General features: G+C 43.3%; 1 protein-coding gene across 3 annotated transcripts in view; it reads right to left on the bottom strand.

The window, feature by feature from the left end:
- PUDP (pseudouridine 5'-phosphatase) overlaps positions 1–24,850 on the bottom strand; it is a 634,921-nt gene extending 610,071 nt beyond the window's left edge. The window contains exon 1 of one of the 3 annotated variants that reach the window (XM_073616377.1): positions 24,602–24,850. In XM_073616377.1, coding sequence (XP_073472478.1) covers positions 24,602–24,662 — 61 coding nt within the window. In that variant the 5' untranslated portion in view covers positions 24,663–24,850. The remainder of the gene's footprint in view (positions 1–24,601) is intronic. The other 2 variants (XM_073616376.1, XM_073616378.1) reach the window with 2 other exon arrangements.
- Between the last annotated feature and the right edge of the window lie 494 nt (positions 24,851–25,344).

Genomic DNA, 25,344 nt, shown 5'->3' with positions numbered 1-25,344 from the left:
AAAGCTGGCTGCTGGGAGATCTATTGTTGCTGCTGGGGGGTCTAATGTTGCTTGGGTGGATATTTTGTTGTGGGTAGTTCACTGTTGCTGCAGGGAATCTATTGTTGTTGGGGTGAAGTCCATTGTTGCTAGGGGAGTTTATTGTGTGGGGATCTATTGCTGGGATTCTATTGTTGCTGGCTGCAGGGGATCTATTTTACTGCTTTTCTTTTTATCATCAACATGTTTCATAAAAATGATTTAGCACCACAAAACGATATTTGGTTCTGTATTCTCTAAAAGGGGCAGTAGTGGTAGGTGGGCAGGGGGTGGAATTAAGGGACAGTGGTCAGAGGTGTGTAGGGGGCAGAGACAAGGGGTTCCTGCACCTATTCTCCGAGAAAAAAAAAGTCCTGTGTAAGCTTATTAATAAATAGAGAAAGCAAGGTTTCTTTTTTATAATAAACTACCAATACCAATGACTCAAGCTTCATAACAAACAGTTATATGTTTAGTAAAAAGAAAAAGGATAAAGAAAAATTCCAAGTATGACATTTTTTTACAAAGTTACATTGGTCCAGCTTGGACTAATTTAGCTATGTATGCACCATATCTGCGAGATCCCTCGGGAAGCTAGAAATCACTTAGACACTGCTACTATAGTAATCTCTACTAGCTCTAAGCCCCATGCTGAATGGCTGCCCTTCTGCATTCTAAACACAGGAGGTTAGTCGCTTGGTACGGGCACCATTCATAGAAAGATTCACATGTTCTCAAAAAATCTAAAGAATTCTCTGATTGGACAAGGTGAAAAGCCTAGTGTCAATGCCTTACCTCTCCACCTCGTCCATCAGAGAATACTTTGAGTTCATTGAGAAAATACAAAGCATTCTCTCAATGGTGCCCATGCAGAGCTGCTGATCTCCTGTGTTCACAATGCAGCAGGGCAGCCAAACGGAACAGAACAAAAAAGCTGGTGGATCACATGAGTAGTGGTGTCTACTACAGTGATTTTCAACTACTAGAGGGATTCCACATGTATTGTATATGCTGGACCAATGTAACTATGCAAAAATACAATACCTGGAATTCTTCTTTAACCACTTGCCGACCTTCCACAGTACTTATACATATGTATATGTTAGGCACATATACATGTGTTAGGCACATAAATAACTCCTTGCGCACCTTAGATGTTAACCCCTTCCCAGCCAGTGCCATTAGTACAGTGACAGTGTATATTATTAGCACTGATCACTGTATTACTAGCACAATCGAAGTCAGTGACAATTAGTCAGTTCCCACAAAGTGTCAATTAGTGTCATATTGTCCACCACACTATCACAGTCCCACTATAAGTTGCTGATCGCAGCCATTGCTAGTAAAAAATAAATAATCAAAACACTATTCCAGTATATATATACACCATCATTTGGAGATGCTATAACTTTTACTCAAATCAATTAATCCACAATTATTGGGATTCTTTTTTTTTTTTTGTTTAAACAAAGACATGTAGCAGAATCCATTTTGGACAACATTTTTGACCACTCACATCAGCCATGCTTTGTCCCTCATCCACTGCGAGTGCTGCACATGTGTTCCCCTGTCCCAGACCTGCCCACAATGGCCTTATGTAGGCCGCCTTGTACCTATAATAAAACAGCACATGCGTGCCTTTTTCAGGTCGAAGCCTGCAAGCCTTGACACATGGGACCCTGGAAGGCAGCGGAGCCACCCTTAAGACGGAAGTAGAGTAACTTCAAAATAAAGATTTAGAAAAATTGACAGGCTGCAGACAGAAAGAAAAGAGCACACATGGTGAGACCTATAGTATGCTGCTATATATCAGATTGAGCGTTTGATGACACTTCACCTCTATGCTGGAATGGGATTTCTGCAGTCCGAAAATCTGTTGCTCCCTATACGTTTTAGCTGCAGGAAAAGCTCAGACCTGTGTGATGTAGATCCGATTTGCTGTTCAGGCAGAGCTAGTTAATCATAGTCTCTGCCCAAACAGATCTGTTCCTTCGCCGCAGCTAAATATCAAAAGGAAAAATAAGGTAGTGGCTGTTGTGAATCCAGAGATCCTGCTGTAGAACAATAGGTAAGTATTCAAACCAGTTAGTATCATTTTTGTAACTTAAAAAAAAAACAAAGCTAATTTTTAAATAGAAGAACTTTGAGATGTGTCCATCACAATGTTTAAACTGTTGACCCAAAATCCCACAGGATATCCTTTTGCAATCTGGTTCTACCTAGCCCTAACTTCATCACTGTGTCCCCTCAAAAGTTTAATCTGTGACCCCCAAAAGATTTGGCATAATCTTTGACATGTACATATCATTCGCATTATAGCTGATAAAAAATTGTATTATTAAGTTATCAGGCAGAATATTGCAGTGATCAGTTTCTATGAGCTGTTTCAATTTGGAGCCATGAAGGATTTGTTTTTTTTTTATCTTTGAATATGCTTTTTAAGAGCAATGAATGTGTGCAGTTACAATACGATTCACCTTTTTCATCTTTAGATGCCATATTGGTCATTCCTTAACACCAAATTAAGAATGGTTGGATATCATGTAATAGTGTACCAAGTAATCTATGCATCAGGTCAGTTTGATACATACTCCCAACTGTTCTTCATAAGTTCCTCAAAGGTTGTATAATATGTTATATATTGTGGACCGCTCTCTGTGTTACATACACTGGATTGCTGCACTCTGAGCACTGCGCAGTACCTTACATACTCCAAAGTGTTATTCTTTGCGCACTGTGTACATTATATTATAGGTCCACTGCACTCAGTACTATATGTTTCAAACTGTGAATTGCTACACTCTGTGTACTCCTCTCCACTTTATGCTACATACTCAGAACTGCACTCTGAGTGCTGTGTTGTATGTTACACATTGCAAAGTAATTCATCCTGTGTGCTGTGCTATACATTACACACTCAGGAACTTTGCACTCAGTAGGCACAATCCAGACTGCTATACTCTGTAGGCTGTACAGTACATTATATACTAAATACACTATCACAGTAGTGTCTTAAAAGACATAAACTATTCATAACACTTGTAATTTTTATGAATTTGGGACTATAATCCCGTTCATGGAACAAGCAGACTTTGCTAGTAAAGAATATACAGAAAACACCAGCAATGGTGTTTGATAATGTTTTACTTGTTCTTCAGCTTGTGTTGCAACATTCAAGACAAGGGACTGCGAATTGATCACACTCCAAAGAGATTTCAAAACAGAGAGAACAAAGAAAAGATATTCTTGTTTCCTTTAGAGAAATCGTTTTCCTATAAACAGTCAGTTAGCAGAACAGCAAGAGTAGGGCAAATAAATATCATAAGGAAACAGAAAACAGACTGATGACAAACAAGGTTCCTTATGTGTCTTTGAAACTTGAGGTGATGCAATAAAAAAAAATATAATAAAAAAAAGTTTTATTTATATATTTTATATATGTACACACACTGTACACACACACACACACACATGTATATACAAGGTTACAGCTAACATAAAACTACTGATTATGGGTTGCTCACCCCACAGCACTGTTCGCCTAGTGTGAGGCGACGCACCCCTCCACAGAGATAACCCCCCACTATATTATTTGTCCTTGGTGATCGTATGTTTCATTACATATGTGCCAGTGTCAATACCTTGGAGGCTCCCTACCTGTATTCAGGGGGTGTGTATGCTCACACACTAGTTTGGGTTAATACTATCTAATGGTTTTAATTTGTTTTTAATCCATTTTCTAATAAAAGACAATATTTACATATACATACAATTTTGTGTGTTCGATACGGTGCCAAAAAAGTCCCATTTTCTGTGGTCTCTACATTGTTGCTTCCTTGATATATATACGTAGCATACATGTTCTTGGAGACCCATATTGAGCTTCTGAGGCCATTCCATCACCCGGGGGTCCCCTTCCTTGGCCCCCCTTCCTCTCGTCTTTCCCCTCTACTTTTCTTCCTTGTTTTCTTCCCTATCCTCTTTCTTCTCTTTTCTGACTCTCTTTATTACTTTTTCAACTTGCAGCCTAATCTTTTTGGCACTCTCCGCAATAACATGTTGGTGTCCTGTGTATAAGTTTTGCAATGGCCCAACACTGCAGTGTCATCTTAGAGATGCATCCATCTACGGCTCTGGTCTGTAGATTTATCTGCTCTGTATCGCCTGAGGCCTTCTAGCCTCAAGTGTGTTTAGCTTCTTGTTGTCCCATAATGGATGGCTATTACTCTTGTCCTATGTTATTACATTCTGATGTTGATCAGAGCTGTCCCTGTCTGGTTCTGCGTATACTACAGCTATATTTCAACCTTTATTTCATATCATGTTTGCCTATTTGCACACTAGTGGTTGTGAATTCTGTGATCCATTTGGTCTTACCTCTTTTTTGCTTATTTGATTATATTTGTACTGGCTGGATTTTCTTTTAATAAAACATTCGAACCAGAAAAGTAAACAAATATAAATAACAGAAAAGAAATTCAAACAACACCCTGACTTTAGTAGTCTATGTAGTGACCCCCCTACATTTGTGGTCAATGGAAAACTACCCCCACAGCTCTGGTGGTCAGAGTAGGTGGGAAATCAATTTGCCATTGCTCAACAAATTTCTAGCAGCCTCTGACAGAGCCCCGGTTGAGAAAGGCTGCACTAACCATTTTTAAAGATAAACTTCTATAAAACAAAGAAAGGGCCATTGCGGGAGTAAGAGTCCTGTGTAAACTACAGTTTACGTGCTCCCAGTTCATCAGCCTGCAGTTTTCTCTAGAATTATGTACACACAGAATCCACAGCATGGGGAGATTACAATGTAGGACTTTGGCTTTGAAGAAGCAAATCCACAGCTTCAGTTCATGATGCTGTTCTTTAAAGCTTTTCTCAATCCACAAACAATATATACGAAGGACTGGTAAGCTGAAGATATGGTGGATTCATTAGTTTTCTTCTTTTCAAAGGTTTACCTTTATTTTCACCTCAAGATTATGCTAGTTAAGGCCCCTTTCACACGGACGGATAGAATGGTGCTTTTAGCTGTGAATTTTCTAATTTTCTACCGCAGCTAAAAGCACACAATGCTTTCCTATGGCCCCATTCACACACTGCGTTTAGCTGCGAATTAGATACATGCGGTTCTGTGCGGATAGAAAAAATAGAATTGCCTGCGTCCAGGAGCGATTTAGCGCAGCTATCCGCACATAACCGCAGGTAATCACAGTGCACTGTATCAGCTGCGGATAACAGCGCCGAGCTGCTCATCGGGAAAGCAGGGGCATACCAGGCCCTTAGGTCTGGTACGGATTTTAAGAGGAACCCCTACGCCGAAAAAACGGCGTGGGGTCCCCCCCAAAATCCATTCCAGACCCTTATCCGAGCACGCAGCCCGGTCGGTCAGGAAAGGGGGTGGGGACGGGCGAGGGCCCCCCCCTCCTGAGCCGTACCAGGACGCATGCCCTCAACATGGGGGGTGGGTGCTTTGGGGGAGGGGCGCCCTGCGGCCCCCCACCCCAAAGCACCTTGTCCCCATGTTGATGGGGACAAGGGCCTCTTCCCGACAACCCTGGCCGTTGGTTGTCGGGGTCTGCGGGCGGGGGGGCTTATCAGAATCCGGGAGCCTACCTGTCGGGTTGCCATGGAAATGGCAAACTGCAGCCAAACGCGACCACAGCTAATCGCACTGTGCAAATGCAGCTGATTGCAGTGCCTGGAGTCTTGAACTCCACAGGAAAAAAATCATGCTTTTAACAGCGGCAGAATAGCCGTCCGTGTGAAAGGCGCCTAATACTTCCTAGTCTAGGAAGACAACACTCACTCGCTATACTGTATCAGGACTACAAAAAAATTAAACAGGACAGGACTACTGGGAACTGTCCTCTTGTCCCATATAGATGGACAGGGTCCTATAGTTCTCTGATAACAAAACAGCACAGGCATGGAACACAATAAGTTATCAGCTGACAAGATTTCATGCATCTTTGCACTTACCAAACAAAATGCTATTAATAGTATACTGTATTAATTAAACAAAAGGGAGCAAATAAGAAAAATTCTTTGTAAGACCCCTTTCACACTGGGGCAGTGCGGCTGTACCCCCGGCATAGCATTGCTGCAGCAGCGCTTTGCGGTGGTTTTAACCCTTTTTAGGCCGCTAGCAGGGGGGTAAAGCGCCCCAAAATTGACAGTAAAGCACCGCTAAAAATATCGGCGCTTTACCACCAACGCACCCACCGCCCCAGTGTAAAAGGGGCCTAATGGTTTTCCTACCCTTTCCAGATTACCTTATCCACAATGGGGCACACACGGTCAGCAACAATATCTAAAAAGCCACTGTCATCTTGCCCATGCATTTAGGGATGTCGTGTTGCCCATCACCCTCTATCATTAACAAGGTATTTTCACCCATTCCCACTATTCATTGTCATGCAGTACAGTACAATGCAATGCACTTCAATGTGAAGGGATATAGGGGGTTATTTACTAAAGGCAAATCCACTTTGCACTACGAGTGCAAAGTGCACTTGAAATTGCACTGAAAGTGCACATGGAAGTGCAGTCACTGTAGATCCAAGGGGTACATCCAAGGAAAATAAAAAACAGCATTTTAGCTTGCACATAATTGGATAATAAAATCAGCAGAGCTTCCCCTCATTTCAGATCTACCCCTCAGATTTACAGCGATTGGACTTCCAAGTCCACTTTCAGTGCAATTTCAAGTGCACTTGTAGTTTGCACTTGTCGTGCAAAGTGGATCTGCCTTTTGTGAATAACCCACACAGTCTTTTTTAAGACAAATATATATTTGTTGAGATTTGAGTATAAAAAAAAAAAAAAAAACCCACCACAAAGGATTACAAGAACACAACCATGTTGTCATGGCTATACAAAACAAGTACATATACAGAATTCCCCAGTACAAAGATCTGGCAAGGCATTTAGAAAGGGAAAAATGTCCCGATGAGGCATAGACACTCCTATAGCCCACCCCAGCCACTTATACTTAAACTTCCATGCTTAAACCATCACAGATGCAAAATACTTAGTGCTTCAGGTATGGTAGACCAAAAGAAAAAAGAAAAAAAAGTGTTGCACTTAACCAATATTGAGAACTGCTGCGATCCAATAAATCTGAATACTAGACTGCTGAAAAATGTATACAAAATGGTGCGTTATTCCATTAAATATTGATATAACGTGATAATTACTATGTGAATCACCAAAACAAGTGGGTATACAAGCATAAAGTGCAAGTGCACAGCTGAATAACAAACATATAATATTGAATCAAAAATATCAATAAAATCATTAAACACAAAGTCCGAAGGATCCACTCATATTATATATATATATATATATATATATATATATATATATATATATATATAGGTAAACAGTCCAACGCAAATGTGTCAAAAATGCTAATATCCACTTAAAAGGTGCTCCAGTGCTGATTCATCCTCTAATCCAGAGCCTCCAATTGTGTAAAAACATCTTCAGGTAATCGGTTTATTAAAAGTAATGCACTAACTAACCACTTGCTTACTGGGCACCTAAACCCCCCTCCTGCCCAGACCGATTTTCAGCTTTTAGCACTGTCACTCTTTGAACGACAATTGCGCAGTCATACAACACTGCACCCAAATGAAATTTTTATCATTTTTTTTCCCACAAATAGAGCTATATTTTGGTGGTATTTGATCACCTCTGTTTTTTTTTTTTAAATGAAAAAAGACCGTATTTAACCACTTCAGCCCCGGAAGGATTTACCCCCTTCCTGACCAGAGCACTTTTTACAAATTGGCACTGCGTCGCTTTAACTGCTAATTGCGCGGTCATGCAATGCTGTAACCAAACAAAATTTGCGTCCTTTTCTTCCCACAAATAGAGCTTTCTTTTGATGGTATTTGATCACCTCTGCCGTTTTTATTTTTTGCGCTATACACGGAAAAAGACCGAAAATTTTGAAAAAAAATGATATTTTCTACTTTTTGTTCTAAAAAAAATCCAATAAACTCAATTTTAGTCATACATTTAGGCCAAAATGTATTTGGCCACATGTCTTTGGTAAAAAAAATGTCAATAAGTGTATATTTATTGGTTTGCGCAAAAGTTATAGCGCCTACAATCTAGGGTACATTTTCTGGAATTTACACAGCCTTTAATTTATGACTGCCTATGTCGTTTCTTGAGGTGCTAAAATGGCAGGGCAGTACAAAACCCCCACAAATGACCCCATTTTGGAAAGTAGACACCCCAAGGAAATTGCTGAGAGGCATGTTGAGCCCATTGAATATTCATTTTTTTTGTCCCAAGTGATTGAATAATGACAAAAAAAAAAAAAAAAAAAAAAAAAAATTACAAAAAGTTGTCACTAAATGATATATTGCTCACACAGGCCATGGGCATATGTGGAATTGCACCCCAAAATACATTTAGCTGCTTCTCCTGAGTATGGGGATACCACATGTGTGGGACTTTTTGGGAGCCTAGCCGCATACGGGGCCCCGAAAACCAATCACTGCCTTCAGGATTTCTAAGGGCGTACATTTTTGATTTTACTCCTCACTACCTATCACAGTTTTGAAGGCCATAAAATGCCCAGATGGCACAAACCCCCCCCAAATGACCCCATTTTGGAAAGTAGACACCCCAAGCTATTTGCTGAGAGGCATGTTGAGTCCATGGAATATTTTATATTTTGACACAAGTTGCGGGAATGTGACAATTTATTTTTTTTTTTTTTTTTTTTTGCACAAAGTTGTCACTAAATGATATATTGCTCACACAGGTCATGGGCATATGTGGAATTGCACCCCAAAATACATTCTGCTGCTTCTCCTGAGTATGGGGATACCACATGTGTGGGACTTTTTAGGAGCCTAGCCGCGTACGGGACCCCGAAAACCAATCACCGCCTTCAGGATTTCTAAGGGTGTACATTTTTGATTTCACTCTTCACTGCCTATCACAGTTTCGGAGGTCATGGAATGCCCAGGTGGCACAAACCCCCCCCAAATGACCCCATTTTGGAAAGTAGACACCCCAAGCTATTTGCTGAGAGGCATGGTGAGTATTTTGCAGCTCTCATTTGTTTTTGAAAATGAAGAAAGACAAAAAAAAAATTTTTTTTTTCTTTTTTTAATTTTCAAAACTTTGTGACAAAAAGTGAGGTCTGCAAAATACTCACTATACCTCTCATCAAATAGCTTGGGGTGTCTACTTTCCAAAATGGGGTCATTTGGGGGGGGTTTGTGCCACCTGGGCATTCCATGGCCTCCGAGACTGTGATAGGCAGTGAAGAGTGAAATCAAAAATTTACGCCCTTAGAAAGCCTGAAGGCGGTGCTTGGTTTTCGGGGTCCCATACGCGGCTAGGCTCCCAAAAAGTCCCACACATGTGGTATCCCCGTACTCAGGAGAAGCAACAGAATGTATTTTGGGGTGTAATTTCACATATTCCCATGGCATGTTTGAGCAATATATCATTTAGTGACAACTTTGTGCAAAAAAAAAAAAAAAAAAAAAAAAATTTGTCTCTTTCCCGCAACTTGTGTCACAATATAAAATATTCCATGGACTCGACATGCCTCTCAGCAAATAGCTTGGGGTGTCTACTTTCCAAAATGGGGTCATTTGGGGGGGGGTTTGAACTGTCCTGGCATTTTATGCACAACATTTAGAAGCTTATGTCACACATCACCCACTCTTCTAACCACTTGAAGACAAAGCCCTTTCTGACACTTTTTGATTACATGAAAAAATTATTTTTTTTTGCAAGAAAATTACTTTGAACCCCCACACATTATATATTTTTTTAAAGCAAATGCCCTACAGATTAAAATGGTGGGTGTTTAATTTTTTTTTTTCACACAGTATTTGCGCAGCGATTTTTCAAACGCATTTTTTGGGGAAAAAACACACTTTTTTACATTTTAATGCACTAAAACACACTATATTGCCCAAATGTTTGATGAAATAAAAAAGATGATCTTAGGCCGAGTACATGGATACCAAACATGACATGCTTTACAATTGCGCACAAACGTGCAGTGGCAACAAAATAAATACATTTTTAAAAGCCTTTAAAAGCCTTTACAGGTTACCACTTTAGATTTACAGAGGAGGTCTACTGCTAAAATTACTGCCCTCGATCTGACCGTCGCGGTGATACCTCACATGCATGGTGCAATTGCTGTTTACATTTGACGCCAGACCGACGCTTGCGTTCGCCTTAGCGCGAGAGCAGGGGGGACAGGGGTGCTTTTTTTTTTTTTTTTTTTTTTTATTATTTTTTTGCTTTTTTATCTTATTTTAAAACTGTTCCTTTCATTTTTTTTTTTTTTTAATCATTTTTACTGTTATCTCAGGGAATGTAAATATCCCCTATGATAGCAATAGGTAGTGACAGGTACTCTTTTTTGAAAAAATTGGGGTCTATTAGACCCTAGATTTCTCCTCTGCCCTCAAAGCATCTGACCACACCAAGATCAGTGTGATAAAATGCTTCCCCAATTTCCCAATGGCGCTATTTACATCCGGCGAAATCTAAGTCATAAAATGCTCGTAGCTTCCGGTTTCTTAGGCCATAGAGATGTTTGGAGCCACTCTCGTCTCTGATCAGCTCTATGGTCAGCTGGCTGAATCACCGGCTGCATTCTCAGGTTCCCTGTTGAGACAGGAGAGCCAGAGAAAAACACGGAAGACGATGGGGGGGGGGGGGGGGGCATTCTCTCTGCTTGTAAAAGCAGTCTAGAGGCTAATTAGCCGCTAGGATTGCTTTTACATGAAAGCCGACCGCTGGCTGAAAAGAATGATACCAAGATGATACCTAAACCTGCAAGCATCATTCTGGTATAACCACTCAAAGTCGTGAATGCTGTACCTGAAGACAAAAATATGGCTAACAATAAAGCACAGTAAACGGTAAAGTATAAAAAACTGCATACCTGAAAAGCAAACATGATAAAACATAATAACAATAAAACATTGCAGAATAGAATACAGTAAAAAAGAGCAGAACAATAGAGAGAATAGAGAGAGAGAGAATAGAGAGAGAACAATAAAACGACAACTATTATTTTTTATTTTATATTTTTGTTTGTGTTTTTTTTTTTTTACACTTTTTTTGTAACTGTACCTTTTGTAACTGTAACCGGTTCCAGGTTCGGGTCTCTCAAAATGCGATGGCATCTTGGGAGACCCTGTGAAAGTGTGTCCTAGTCTGTGCAATGCTGTACCCTACGCTAATACTCAGCTAGTGAATGGTAGCGTTCAAAACATTCACCAATGCAAAGACCAGGATTGTCAGGACAGGAGGGACAATAATAGCGGGTGTCACGCCTATATCCGCGCTTGCTGCAGACACGACATCTTTTTTGGGGGGCTCGTTGGGTAGGGGTACTCGGGAGGACATAAAAATGCCTCTCATGCAGCCGACTGCATTTGGTTGGGGATGTGAATGGGGGAAGTATGGGCGCTGCAGAAGTGGTGGGTTCCCAATTAGGATTGGCGAATGCAGCAGGAAGGGCATTATGGGCACGACGGGCCTGTGTTTGTCTTCTTGGTGGCAGCGGGACACTACTTGTGCTTGCCACCTCACCAGCTTGAACTGCACTTATGGGACTCGCCACGTCACCAAGTGTTACTGCAGTGCTGGTTTGACTACGACCGGGGTGTACTAGGCCGCTGGCGCTTGCCAGTTCACCAAAACGCTACCAAAAAAACTGTTAACGATCGCAGGGATCAGGCCTGACTCTGCGAACGCTGCAGTTATGCGTTTAGTGTTTTGTAAGTGACAGTGATCGATCGATACTGCACTTGGGTGGGCTGGGCGGAGGGACAAAACGCAGGTGCTAGCAGGTATCTGGGCTGATCCCACTAACACTGCGTTTTTGGGAACCCTAAACTGCTGGGGATGCCAGTATAGATCTGATCGGATCAGATATTGATCAGTTCAGATACTATACCACTAAGGGAGGTGTATGCTGCGTGCGTGGGTGTTAGCGCTACTGGCACTAACCTGACGCTGCCTGGGGCTGGTGCTTGCCAGTTCACCAAAACGCTACCAAAAAAACTGTTAGCGATCACAGGGATCAGGCCTGACTCTGCGAACGCTGCAGTTATGCGTTTAGTGTTTTTTTAAGTGACAGTGATCGATCGATACTGCACTTGGGTGGGCTGGGCTGGGCCAGGCGGAGGGGCAAAACGCAGGTGCTAGCAGGTATCTGGGCTGATCCCGCTAACACTGCGTTTTTGGGAATCCTAAACTGCTGGGGACGCTAGTATAGATCTGATCGGATCAGATATTGATGCGTTCAGATACTATACCACTAAGGGAGGTGTACGGTGCGTGGGTGTTAGCGCTACTGGCACTAACCTGACGCTGCCTGGGGCTGGTGCTTGCCATTTCACCAAAACGCTACCAAAAAAACTGTTAGCAAACGCAGGGATCAGGCCTGACTCTGCGAACGCTGCAGTTATGCGTTTAGTGTTTTGTAAGTGACCGTGATCGATCGATACTGCACTTGGGTGGGCTGGGCCGAGCCGGGCGGAGGGGCAAAACGCAGGTGCTAGCAGGTATCTGGGCTGATCCCGCTAACACTGTGTTTTTGGGAACCCTAAACTGCTGGGGACGCTAGTATAGATCTGATCGGATCAGATATTGATCCGTACAGATACTATACCACTAAGGGAGGCGTATGCTGCGTGCGTGGGTGTTAGCAGTACTGGCGCTAATCTGACGCTGCCTGGGGCGACGCATATCACCGCCGGGCGATCAGGGGGCTAAATCTTTATTCGGTAATAAACGGCGGGTGCCCTGACACTATAAAAAATAAACAAACTAACCAGCGTCACCCGTAACGGTTATACAGTGATCAGTGGTGAAAGGGTTAACTAGGGGGCAATCAAGGGGTTAAAACATTTATTAGGTAGTATATGGGGGTCCCTGTCGCTATAAAACGCTGACGGCGAACCTAAATATTTACCTCACTAACTAGCGTCACCAGCGACACTAATACAGCGATCAGAAAAATGATCGCTTAGCGACACTGGTGACAGGGGGTGATCAAGGGGTTAAAACTTTATTAGGGGGGGTTAGGGGGGTACCCTAGACCTACAGGGGGCCTAACACTCACTGCCCTGACACTAACTGTCACAAACTGACACTATGCAGTAATCAGAAAAAAAAAAAAAAAAAAAAAAAAAAAACCTGCTTGGTGTCAGTTTGTGACAGGGGGGGGGGGGTGATTGGGGGGGGGATCGGGGGGCGATCGGGGGGGGGATCGGGGTGATTTGTGTGCCTGGCATGTTCTACTGTGTGTGTGTGTGTTGTGCACTCACATTTCAGTCTTCTCTCCTCGGCCCGGAACGGAAAATACCGAGCCGAGGAGAGATGACATCATTTCCTCTGCCTCTGTGTACAATACAGAGGCAGGGAAATGATCCCATTGGCTGGGAGCGATCGCGAGGGGGGGGCCACGAATGGATGGCCTCCCCCTCACCTCCGATCGCCGGGGGACATTTGCCGACCGCCGCAGGCACCGGGGGGGGGTCCGATCGGACCCCCCACCCGCGGGCAGGCAAGGACGTACATGTAAGTCCTTTTGCCTGCCCGTGCCATTCTGCCGACGTATATAGTCGTGCGGCGGTCGGCAAGTGGTTAAAAAAACAAAAAAAAACAAAACCATTTTATATTTTGTTAATAAATTTTGCAAACAGGTAATTTTTCTCCTTCATTGATGTACGCTGATGAGGCTACACTGATGGGCACCGATAGGCTGCACTGATGGGCACTAATAGGTGGTGTTGTGGAAATTTTATGAAGATGTATTTTAATATGTATTGTCATAAGAGTCTCCCAGTGTTAGTTCTCTCACAGGCTGCACTAGCTAACTGGGGCAGACTGACACTTTTTGAGATCCGTTAGGTAGTGGAAAACTTCCTGTTTGGACATAGGTGTTTGCGGAGTGAGGATATGTCCGCCAGCGAAGGGCCCCTGTGCAATGCACAGAACGATCATCTGGGGGGGGTTCGCTCTGCAAACACATTATCGGTTTAGCGGATGTGCGCTACTGTCACCCCTGTATGCCTGATCAACGTATTTGGGGTGCCATGACCTACACCTGCAGATAAGCTCCCATCAGCAGGAATTGTAGTCATTGTTCCTTGGTTATTGTATAAATTCATTTATCCAGTGTTACATCCTTATTTGGTCATATCCTGTGTTGAGGTCATATGCTGTTTGTGGCTTCCTGTTTGTATGTGAATAAAGAGCCAAGAGTCTCTCTGCCCAGCAGAGCAGATGAAGGAATGATGGAGCTGAGATGGTGGTGATGTATGTTTACTGGGGAACAGGGGAGACATGGGTTATTTAAAGCTGCATTATACCATTAGACGGAATGTGTGCTTATTAGCACAGGAAATATGGTGTGCACATAGCGTATAGCCAAATTTCCCGGACAGTGGCACTGGTGGGCACTGATGGGTGGCACTGATGGGCATTGATAGGTGGCACTGATAGCTGGCAGTGATGGGCACTGATGGGTGTCAGTGCTGGGCACTGATTGGCACTGGTAGGCGACACTGATAGGCAGCACTTATAGGTGGCACTGATGAGGCAACACTGGTGGGCATTGATAGGTGGCACTGATGTACTTGTGGGCACTGATTGGTGGGCACTAATTTGTAGGCACTGTGGGCACATATGAGACGGCTTCGCCTCTCCCTGCTCGGGACCGATGTCCCTTCAACAGGAGCTGGTGATCGGCTTTTTTTTTCTCCCCACGCTGTCAGCGTGAGAAGAAAAAAAAAAGCGATTACCGATTCTCTGTTTACATCACATGATCAGCTGTCATTGGCTGACAGCTGATCACGTGGTAAGGGGTCAGGATCGACCCCTTACTCTGATCTACTGAGTCTCAATGACTCGGGTGATCACAGCGCGCCTCGCGCGCACCCTGCGGGAGGGCGCGGCCAGCTTGCTAAGGGGAGGACGTCTATTAACACCCTCCCGGGAAAGCAGATCCGCGCTGTGGCCGTCATTCGGCTATAGCGCTGATCTGAAGGAGTTAAAAGAGAAATATGGGGTTTTTTGATTCATAATTACCTCGGTGGATGGAGCATCAGACCGATGCTGCATCTGTCCCCCGCCGTCTCTGCACGGAGAACCGAGCCACCAAACATCACCGATGGCTCGGTTCTCACAGATCCCCGAGAGGAGAGCTGCTGACTGTCAGTCAGAGTCTCTCCTCTCTGATCCTCCACACCCACTGGAGTGCTGAGCTGTGGAGGGGCGGGGAGAGGCTGTCTCAGCGGCTTGCTGAGCCTGCCATCAATCAAGGCAGCTGGTGGATCCAGACTTGGAAGTCGGGATGACGCACTGCCTTGACTGATGGCAGTGATGTCAGCGGAGAGCGGACTTCAGACCACTTTCCACTGAAAACAGGTTACAGGAGTGCAAAACGAATTGCACTCCTATGACCCATAGGAGAAGCCGAGCCTAAAAAGCTCAGGCCGGACTTCTCCTTTAAGTGCATTACTTTTAATAAACCGGTTACCTTAAGGTGTTTTTACACTATTAGAGGCTCTGTCTCAAATTTCTATCCCCACATGTGGAGAGTGTCTTTATTAACATCTAATAAGACAATTTTTGGCAGACACAAGATTGAATGGCAACAGCATCTGGTGAGCTTTATTCTTAAGGGAGTGGAATTGGCACACATCACTTTGGTGAAGGATTTTGGTGTATCAACGAGATTTTTTTTCACAATTTTTTCATCACTTTAAGTTGGACTGTATTACCATATTGATTTGCATATGTTGGAGCATATACATTTTTTGGATATGCCATATGGACACTTTTCATTATGTATGTGTGTTTTATGTTGATCATGTCACAATGGTAATAGTTAGGAGTTTTGTAGATTATTTAGTGCACTACTGTGGAATTATTTGTCTCTCTCTTTTTTACATTGACATTTGTTTCACCTCATTTGCATGTTTATTGAATATTAAGTGGCAGCACAGACAGGTGTTTTTTCATTAGCGCAGTGCACACACATATAATTATCACATGTTATATCAATATTTAACGGAACAGCGCACCAATTTTTACACAGCTTCAGGTATGGTGAAGTATTTAAAGTGGTTCTAAAGACAGCACGTCTTTTACCTTAATGCATTCTCTGCACTAAGGTAAAAAACCTTCTGGGTGCAACCCCCCACCCTTATACTAACCTGAGTCCCATCTCGATCCAGCTATGTGCATTAGAGCAGCGACCCTCTGGGGTCTCTATCTCCTCACTGGCTCACACATCAGCGGGAGCATTGGCTCCTGCTACTGCCAATCACAGCCAGTGAGCCAATTAAAAGAGAGCAGGAGATGGGGCTGAGCCGCGCTCTGTGTATGAATGGACAATGTTCATTTATAGGAGCAAGGCTCAGGAGCAAGCCTACTCGATTGTCCCATAGCAAGAGGCTTGCTATTGGGGGCACTCGGCAGGGGGGAGGAAACCGGACCGCTGGTGGGGTGGGGGACCCAATAAGAAGAGGATCGGGGTTGCAAGAATAATAGGTTTGTTTTACAAAAAAAATCCCTTAAGAATCACTTTAAATTCCTACCATTATTGTACACACAGGCACAGCAGCCAATCATCAGGCCCCACCACCGTCAAATGACTGAAGGAGTGACATTATCAACTCTGTGTAAGCTTCAATGCCATTAAAGTGCACACAGGATTAGGACTGCAGAACAAGGGAGTGGCAGAGGATGACCGAAAAGGTGATTATAAGTGGGATGGGGTGGGCTTTACCTTGCTTCCACCGGCCATAACAACATACCCTGTTTCCCCGAAAATAAGACCTAGCGTGATTGTTGGTGATGGCTGCAATATAAGCCCTAGTTAAAGTCCTTGTAGATCTTATTTTCAGGGTAGAGCTTATTTTCGGGGAAACAGGGTAGGGCTTATTTGGGGGGTAGGGCTTATATTGCAGCCATCACTGACAATCACGCTAGGTCTTATTTTTGGGGAAACAGGGTATGTGGGCTTTATCATGGTGCTTCGCTGTCCGGCGCAGGGAGTGCACTGGCTTGGCGCCCCTAGTGCTGCGATTGAGGCTCCATTCACATGTGTGCGATTTGTCATGCGACTTTGAAAAGTTGCCTGCACTACTTTGGTGCAACTTAGATCCATTGAGTATAAAGTCGGACCAAAGTCGATCCAAAGTCACACTGGAAATCGTGTGACTATGGTGAAACGCTAAGCTGTCACCGGTAGTACAGGCTCCCGTTCAACTGTGACAGCCAATTACAGTGAACACACGATCAGGAAGAATCTCCTGCATTTAGATGTCCTTGGAGAACTCAAGGGAATCATATTTTTGAGTGCAGCAACATCAAAAATGCTTGGCACAAACAACCTTTCTGCAGCCAAAGTCATTAAGATCATGAATCTAGCCTATTCTAATATTTGTTTAAGCAACAACTGAATCTCTTAACCATTTGTGCATACATTATTGAGCTGCAGCTATACGATTCAAAGTTTGGCTACATGTGTTTACAAGCAGGTGTACCATTAAAAAAAAAAAAAAAGAAAAAAGCCCACTAAATGGTCCTGGAATGTAATAATAGGATTCTTGACAAGTTGCATTTTGATTTGTACTAAGTGCCTATTTATTTCCTACATATCCAGAATACAGAATTATTATTTCCTACATGTTTGGAATACAAAGAGTATCTCCTACTTTGTCAGTTGTGACAAATACATTTCTGGCATAAAACAGCAGAAAAGTTTTAGCTAAGGGTAAAATGGAAGCAAGCCCAGGGCTTTTCTTGTGTGGATCAGTGCATTCCAACAACTTCATTTGGAAGGAACAGTTATTCCGTTATTTTGAATGCTCTGCATAGGGAACGCTGCCAGCAAACATTTTCAGTGCAACCTTGATGGAATCTAGGCCGACTGAACTGTGCTTTCATCCAAATCTATGCAAGGACACATAAAGCAGTTTTCTGTTGAAGATGGACTTAATTCTACATTCATTCCTTTGCTCATCACAGAGAAATAATTAATTTAAAGAGACTGCATCACCAACTTAAATATGTATTGATAGCACACAGAACAAACACATATTTTAGATGTTTACTTGCAGCTTTTTTTCTTTCCATAATTGATTTTTTATTGACATTGTGCCTCTGAATATTCTAGGGCAGTGATGGTGAATTTTGGCACCCTAGATGTTTTGGAACTACATTTCCCATGATGCTCATGCACTCTGCCAGAGCCCCCTGCAGAATGGCTGTGGTCCCTGACGGCCCCCTGCAGAATGGCTGTGGTCCCTGACGGCCCCCTGCAGAATGGCTGTGGTCCCTGACGGCCCCCTGCAGAATGTCCGCAGTCAGCAGAACTGTGCTAGGAAATTGACACTTTTCTGGAGTGCTTTATTCCCTAGAACAGTGATGGCGAACCTTGGCACCCCAGATGTTTTGGAACTAAATTTCCCATGATGCTCAACTAGTGTAGTTGAGCATCATGGGAAATTTAGTTCCAAAACATCTGGGGTGCCAAGGTTCGCCATCACTGTTCTAGGGAATAAAGCACTCCAGAAAAGTGTCAATTTCCTAGCACAGTTCTGCTGACTGCGGACATTCTGCAGGGGGCCGTCAGGGACCACAGCCATTCTGCAGGGGGCCGTCAGGGACCACAGCCATTCTGCAGGGGGCCGTCATGGACCACAGCCATTCTGCAGGGGGCCGTCATGGACCACAGCCATTCTGCAGGGGGCTCTGTAAGAGATTGGGACTGCGGCCATTCTACAGGAGGCTGTCGGGGACCATAGCCATACAGCAGGAAGTTTAATTTAATGCAGATCTGGATATAGTAGGTCAGATTACTCAGGTGCTTAAAGTGCATCCTCACCCTCTCTCTTTTTTTTTTTACAAGGGGCTGTCAGGGACCACAGTCATTTAGCAGGGGACTTTCAGGGACTACAAACACCCTGTAAGAGATTGGGACTTCAGCCATTCTGCAGGAAACTGTCCGGGACCATAGACATACAGCAGGAAATTAAATTCAATGCAAATCTGGACATAGTAGGCTAGATTAGTCAGGTGCTTAAAGCGTATCTCCACCCTCCCCTCATTTTTTTGTTTTAGTCCATACTTACCCGGATCCGTGTCCACAACAGTTAAGATACTCACCCACCAAGTGGATCCAGCATTGTTCTGCTGAGATCCTCTTCTCTTTTGCCCCCCACTGGGTCTAATGCCTCCATTTTCCTGCGTGACATCATCAGGTAATTGCCGGCTAGTCTGGGTTTAGCCAGCTCTCCTGATTATGAGCCACTAGGCCCACCCCATTTTCCTTTTTCAGTGAAGGACTATGCCTATCTCAGGAGGCACAGTGGGCAAAGTGCATCCAGGAGAACAACATGTGTGTGGGGGGGGGGGGGGGAGGGGTTAGGCCGGAGCTTTTTTATTTAAAAAAATAAATAAAAGAAAAAAAAAAAAAGAAAAAAGTCCTATGCACAGCGACAGAAAGGAAGGGTGAAGAGGAGGCAAAATCAAACTGAGGGTGAAGATCTCCTTTAATATACATAAATCATGATTATCTAGTGTCATAAATTTATCTTCATGACTGGACTTAGACCTGATACTAGCAGTCTGTAGATGATTTACCACTGAAACAAAACTAACAGAAATCACATCATAAGCCATCCTTTGACTTAGGCCACCAGTCTTATCTAACCACATCCAGAAACACAGTGACCTTATAAACTGACATTATTTCTCTGTAAAACCGAGGAGTCTCTCAAACACCAGAGGCTGAGAAAAATATTCCTGTAGAACGATAGTTCCCTACACAGAAATCACACTTCCTTCCCACAAGTCAGTTTTGAAGTGATGAAAACTGATCATAAAGGAGCACTAACTAATGGGAACATTTGTCTTCAAAAGCTGTCCTTACTTTTAATCAGTTTGGACATGTTTCTTTTCCAGCAGTTGTAGAACAGAAATTCTAAAGCAAAAAATTATAAATATAAAAAACACCAAATCAGCTACATTTTACTATGATCATAAATTTAACTAAATTGACACTATACCGGTTTTCTGGCGGCTACTTTCGCACAGGCATAGCAGTCTATTCATTTGAAAACACAGGGGAAAGGTCCCTGCAGTGTTTCCAAAATCACAGCCGCAGAAAAAAAACGCATAGTGCTGTGTGGTTTCCAGCACAAGATAGATACTGCACTGTTTCTAGTGCGTGGGGTTGCTATTATTATTATAGGATTATTAGCACCCCCATGCATCTGCCTAATAGCAATACATTTTTGGTTCGGGTTTGGGGAGTTGTGCACATTACACTAGGCTTGCTACCTTTTCGTTGAGCCAAACCCGAACACTTCTGCGGCGTATGACTTTTTTTTTTTTGCAGTATGTACTAGAGAAAAAAAACCCGGAAGAAAAACGGAAAAATTCGGAAAAAAAAACATTTTTCCCGTTTTTTTTCCTGAAGGTTTTTTTGTTTTTTTCCAAAAAATTGGAAAAATTGAAAAGAAAAAGAAAATTGTGGAATATTTTACTTTAACATGATTAATAAAATATTTTAAGAAAGGGTGTTCAAATATTTTCCAAATCATTTCTAAAAAAAAAAAAAAAAAAAAAAAAAAAAAATGTATGATATCAGATTATTCTAATTTCTGTGCACTGAGTGAGGACAAGCAAGTCCTAGGTAACAAACTGAACCCTCCAATGCAAGAACAGTATGCATTTCTTCCTTTAGGAGGTGCTGTGCTGCTATTGTAACAAGAAACGGTCCGGTCAAACCTTAAGTTTTTAGAAGTTCCTAATTGTGATGACGGACAAAAAAAAGAGTAGCTGCAGAAACAGAAACTGATACTGACAATTTCAGCTCAGAAAATGATTCTGATTAAATGTCCATTGAAACTTAGTCCCACTCTCTTCTTAACACTTCCCCCATCTTCATCTTTTTATGAGTATGGGGTTTTTATTTTTATTTAAATACTGTGGAGAGGAAATATGAAAAATTGTTACTTTTGGTTTTGAAAATTGTTTTGTGGAGGCTTTTTGGCTGTTCCACATAAACTAGTAAGCAGTTCAGGAGATTGTTGCTCCCTTTGTTACAAATAAATATTATAAAAAAGTAAATTCTGTTTGTGATAATTGTTTGGCTACACTATATTTTTAATATGCTAGTTGTGATAATTTTATGCCAAGTCAAATTGTCCATAGTCATATGTTATGTTCCTAAAGTAACAGAATGACTTTCATTCTTAAAAAGACGAAAAAGTGCTAATGTAGCATTTTTTTCAATTTTTCTGAAAATTTCAGTTTTTACCCAAAAAAAACAGGTTTTCTTTTCCACGCTTCAAAAGTTCCAGAAATTTTATATCTCTAGTATGTACTATGGGACTGTAGAATACCCAGGGAAGTAGTAATGTGGCACTCCCAGCATGCCGGAGCAAACAGTGGGTGTGGCCAATTGCATTAACAGTGAAAGGAGCTTAAAGGGGCTTTGGGGTCCTCCCCGTGAGGTCTGATGTGGCCAGTAATGGCTTGTCTTGTGCCAAGTATCTATCCCAGCACATATATAAATGTACATACAGCAAATCTATAAATGGGCACCGTGTTCCTTAGGACAAATTCTCCTGCCATGCACCCAGGCCACCCACCTCCTATACCAGGCACTAAGAGACATGGGGGAATGGGAGCAGACTCCTACTACACCCACACGCAGCTAGAATGGACTACACATCCCAGAATTCCACAAAAAAAAAAAACATCCCCTAGAAGCCTACCAAAGTCCTGGTATAAATAATAAAGTCTGTAATGCTAGTGTCCACAGTGAGCAACTAAATCAGTTGTTGAGTCGCACACAGCCCATCAGAAGAAATCTGTCAGGCATGATCTGCAGCCAATCCATTCATGGGATGGATCTAACCTGTGTAATGGCTCTACCTCAGCTTGCAGGATGTCAGTGATGGATGGAGGAGATTTTTGTTTTTCTAAGGATACATTTTACAATAAAACAATCACAATGTATCCTTCTAGAGAGCAAACAGCCAGTTGTCTGAAACTGAGTGAAAAAGTGCTGGATAGTTAGGTCACACAGCTGGAGAGTTGGAGGGGAGCTAGGGCTGACAGACAGATGAAGCTTCTTATATAGTGAGAAGGAGCAAGACACATACCCTCCAGTGAGCCACTGGGAACACCCACTTACCCACTGCTAGAACCAAGGGTAAGCCCAGGTGACAGATGGAGGGGGAAGCTGAAAACAACCCACTCCACTCATCCTGTTGGATGTTGTACAAGTGTGAATGGAACCTAACTATAGGTAAAAATCATACAAGGGAGTTTACTGCGCTCCCTAACCACCCCAAAGATGCTGCTTGCAGGACTATTTCTAACGTCCCGCAAGTGCACTGCTCCAGTGTGAAAGCACTCGGGCTTTCACATTTGGGCGGCATGGGAGGTAGTTTTCAGGAGCTATTTCTAGCACTAAAATGCCTAAAAACTGCCTCAGTGTGAAAAGGGGGTCTTAGAAATAATTAAGGATGAGCTCAGGCGTGTTCGCAAGTCCACGTACCCACGCCAGCCAGGAAGCTGACACGCTGCAGCGCTAATCACAGGCAGTGAGACAATTCCTGATCCGGCAGCTGCACAGATCGGGAAATCTCACTGCCTGTGATTAGCAAGTGTCAGCTTCCTTCCGGGAGCGTGGACTTGTGAACACGCCTGAGCTCATCCTTAGAAATAATGTCACTGCAAGCACGCTTGCATCAATTCAGGCAGAAACGTACATTTCTGCTATGCCTGGATGTGAGACGCTCCTGTGTCATGTTTTTTTGTAGCAGCGCCATTCATTGGGCCTCCCTCTGCTGCAAAAACATGCCAAAGACGCTCACGTATCAAGTAGGGTTGCCGCCTCATCCCTTTAAACACGAACACGTATGCGTTACATAGAATCTGAGGCTAATTTAATGCAGATAAGGCACCAAGTGAGTTTAAGTACCACCTTAACCAGCCACAGAACCTGTGTAATTAATATGTTTGGGTTTAACCACTTCCCGCCCCTCGGCCATCAAATGACGGCTGGGTGGTGCGGCTCTCGTTCTGGGTGGATGTCATATGACGCCCCTCCAGAATGGTCGCTCTCGCATACCCATGGAGGCGTGCATCGCGGCGATCAGTGGTGCTGACACACCGCTACACCGATCTCGGTAAAGAGCCTCTGACAGAGGCTCTTTACCACGTGATCAGCCGTGTCCAATCACGGCTGATAACGATGTAAACAGGAGGGGCCGTTGATCGGCTTTTCCTCACTCGCGTCTGACAGGCGCGAGTAGAGGAGAGCTGATCCACTGCTCTCCCGACGGGGGGTCAGTGCTGATTGTTTATCAGTGCAGCCCTCCCTTGGATGCAGACACCAGAATGCCGCCAGGACCACCAGGGATGGCCACCCCACTGGACCACCAGGTGTGCCACCCTAGACCACCAGAGAAATGACAATCAGTGCCCATTGCCAAAGCCATCAGTGATGCCTATCAATGCCATCTATCAGTGCCGCCCATAAGTACCCCATCAGTGCAGCCTTTCAGTGCCACCAATCAATGCTGCATATCAGTGCTACCCATCAGTGCACATCATCAGTGCCACCTCATTGGTACCACCTCATCAATGTCGCCTTATCAGTGCCCATCAGTGAAGGAGAAAACTTATTTACAAAATTTTATAACAGAAACAAAAGAAAAACTTTTTTTTTTTTTTCAAAATTTTAGGTCTTTTTTTATTTGTTTAGCAAAAAAAAAAATAAAAAAAACCAAAAAAAAAATAAAAAAATGCAGAGATGATCAAATACCACCAAAAGAAAGCTCTATTTGTGGGAACAAAATGATAAAAATTTAGTTTGGGTACAGTGTAGCATGACCGCGCAATTGTCATTTAAACAGCAACAGCACTGAAAGCTGAAAATTGGCCTGGGCAGGAAGGGGGTGTGGGTGCCTGGTACTGAGGTGGTTTAAAGTGATGAGGTGGCAGCCCCAGTATCAAGCTTTGGCAGAGCCAAGTGTTTTGCGTTGTGCATTTTTTTTTTTTTTTCGTGCAAACGCTACCCACGTTTGGGGTGTCATTAAGAAATAACGGCACCGCAAGCGTGTTTTGCGTTCTTCACACGTTTGCGTTGAATAATGCGTTTTTCTTTTGCCACGCAGGGCAACTTTAAGGCAGCATGACATAACTGGAAGAAGTGTGAGGTAATCAGAGTGCTCCAGTATTAGGAGTATTACGGCAGTGCAGGCATGACTATGAGCTCTCCTGTATACAGAGCATTAGACGTGGCTGGTCAGGATCACATAACAAGCATCCCATCTCCAGCCCGCTCTGCTCATATGTGTATCCAGGCGGCGGCGGGGGGGTGAATGGAATCCTATGACAGGAGACACGTGTCATGTACAATATTCCCGCCCACTGCAGAGAAATTGCCTTTGCTCAGACGCCGCAGTGTGCTGTGTGCTGCAGTGTATGACAGGCAGGGACGAGGCCCCATAGAGAAAGAAGTAGAATCATGCATTGTACACACCGAGTAGGAGGCCGTCCATGTCAAAGATGATGTGAGTGACGGGCTGAGGGCTGCAGGCCATGCTGGATCTTCGCTCTTCTACCAGGAAATGAATGGGAATGAATGACACACCTCAAGGACGACCATAATGTAACCCTGGGATCTCAGGCATACTGCCAGGGTCATACATCACCTGCAGCTCACTGCTTCCTCCATCTCCTCATCTCTCTACCTGAGAATACAAATGATCGGAGAGGAGAAGAAATCCCCCGCTTAATTTAATCATTCCCTACCAGAGAATAGCACAGCCACAAAGACACTTCATTACACATTGTAATACACAAGCTGGGACATAAATAAAGCACTGAGAAAATAAGCTGTGGGCTTATACAGGAAAAGAAATGTTGGAAACATTACTCCAGAGACAACAAGGGGAAAAATGAAAGTAAAACTAAAAGAAAAATGTATTTTTTTTTTCGCTTTAGGGCTCCATTCACACTTTTGTAACTTGTCATGTGATTTTGGACTTCAACGTTGCATGACAAGTCGTTCCCCAAGTTTTCCAATGATACCCATTCATGTGCGACTTAAAGTTGCAGCAACTTCAAAGTAGTTCATGTGCTACTTTGGTCCGACTTTCATGCAACATGAGGCTGGGTTAGGGTTGCCACCTCATCCCTTTAAAACCAAACACATATCAATTACATAGGTTCTGTGGCTGATTAAGGTGGTAATTAAACTCACTTGGTGCCTTATCTGCATTA

Source organism: Aquarana catesbeiana, linkage group LG02 (assembly GCF_042186555.1).
Source record: "Aquarana catesbeiana isolate 2022-GZ linkage group LG02, ASM4218655v1, whole genome shotgun sequence".
Classification (NCBI taxonomy): domain Eukaryota; kingdom Metazoa; phylum Chordata; class Amphibia; order Anura; family Ranidae; genus Aquarana; species Aquarana catesbeiana.
Note: the sequence above shows the minus strand (reverse complement) of the source record. Positions and strands in the feature narration are given on the sequence as shown.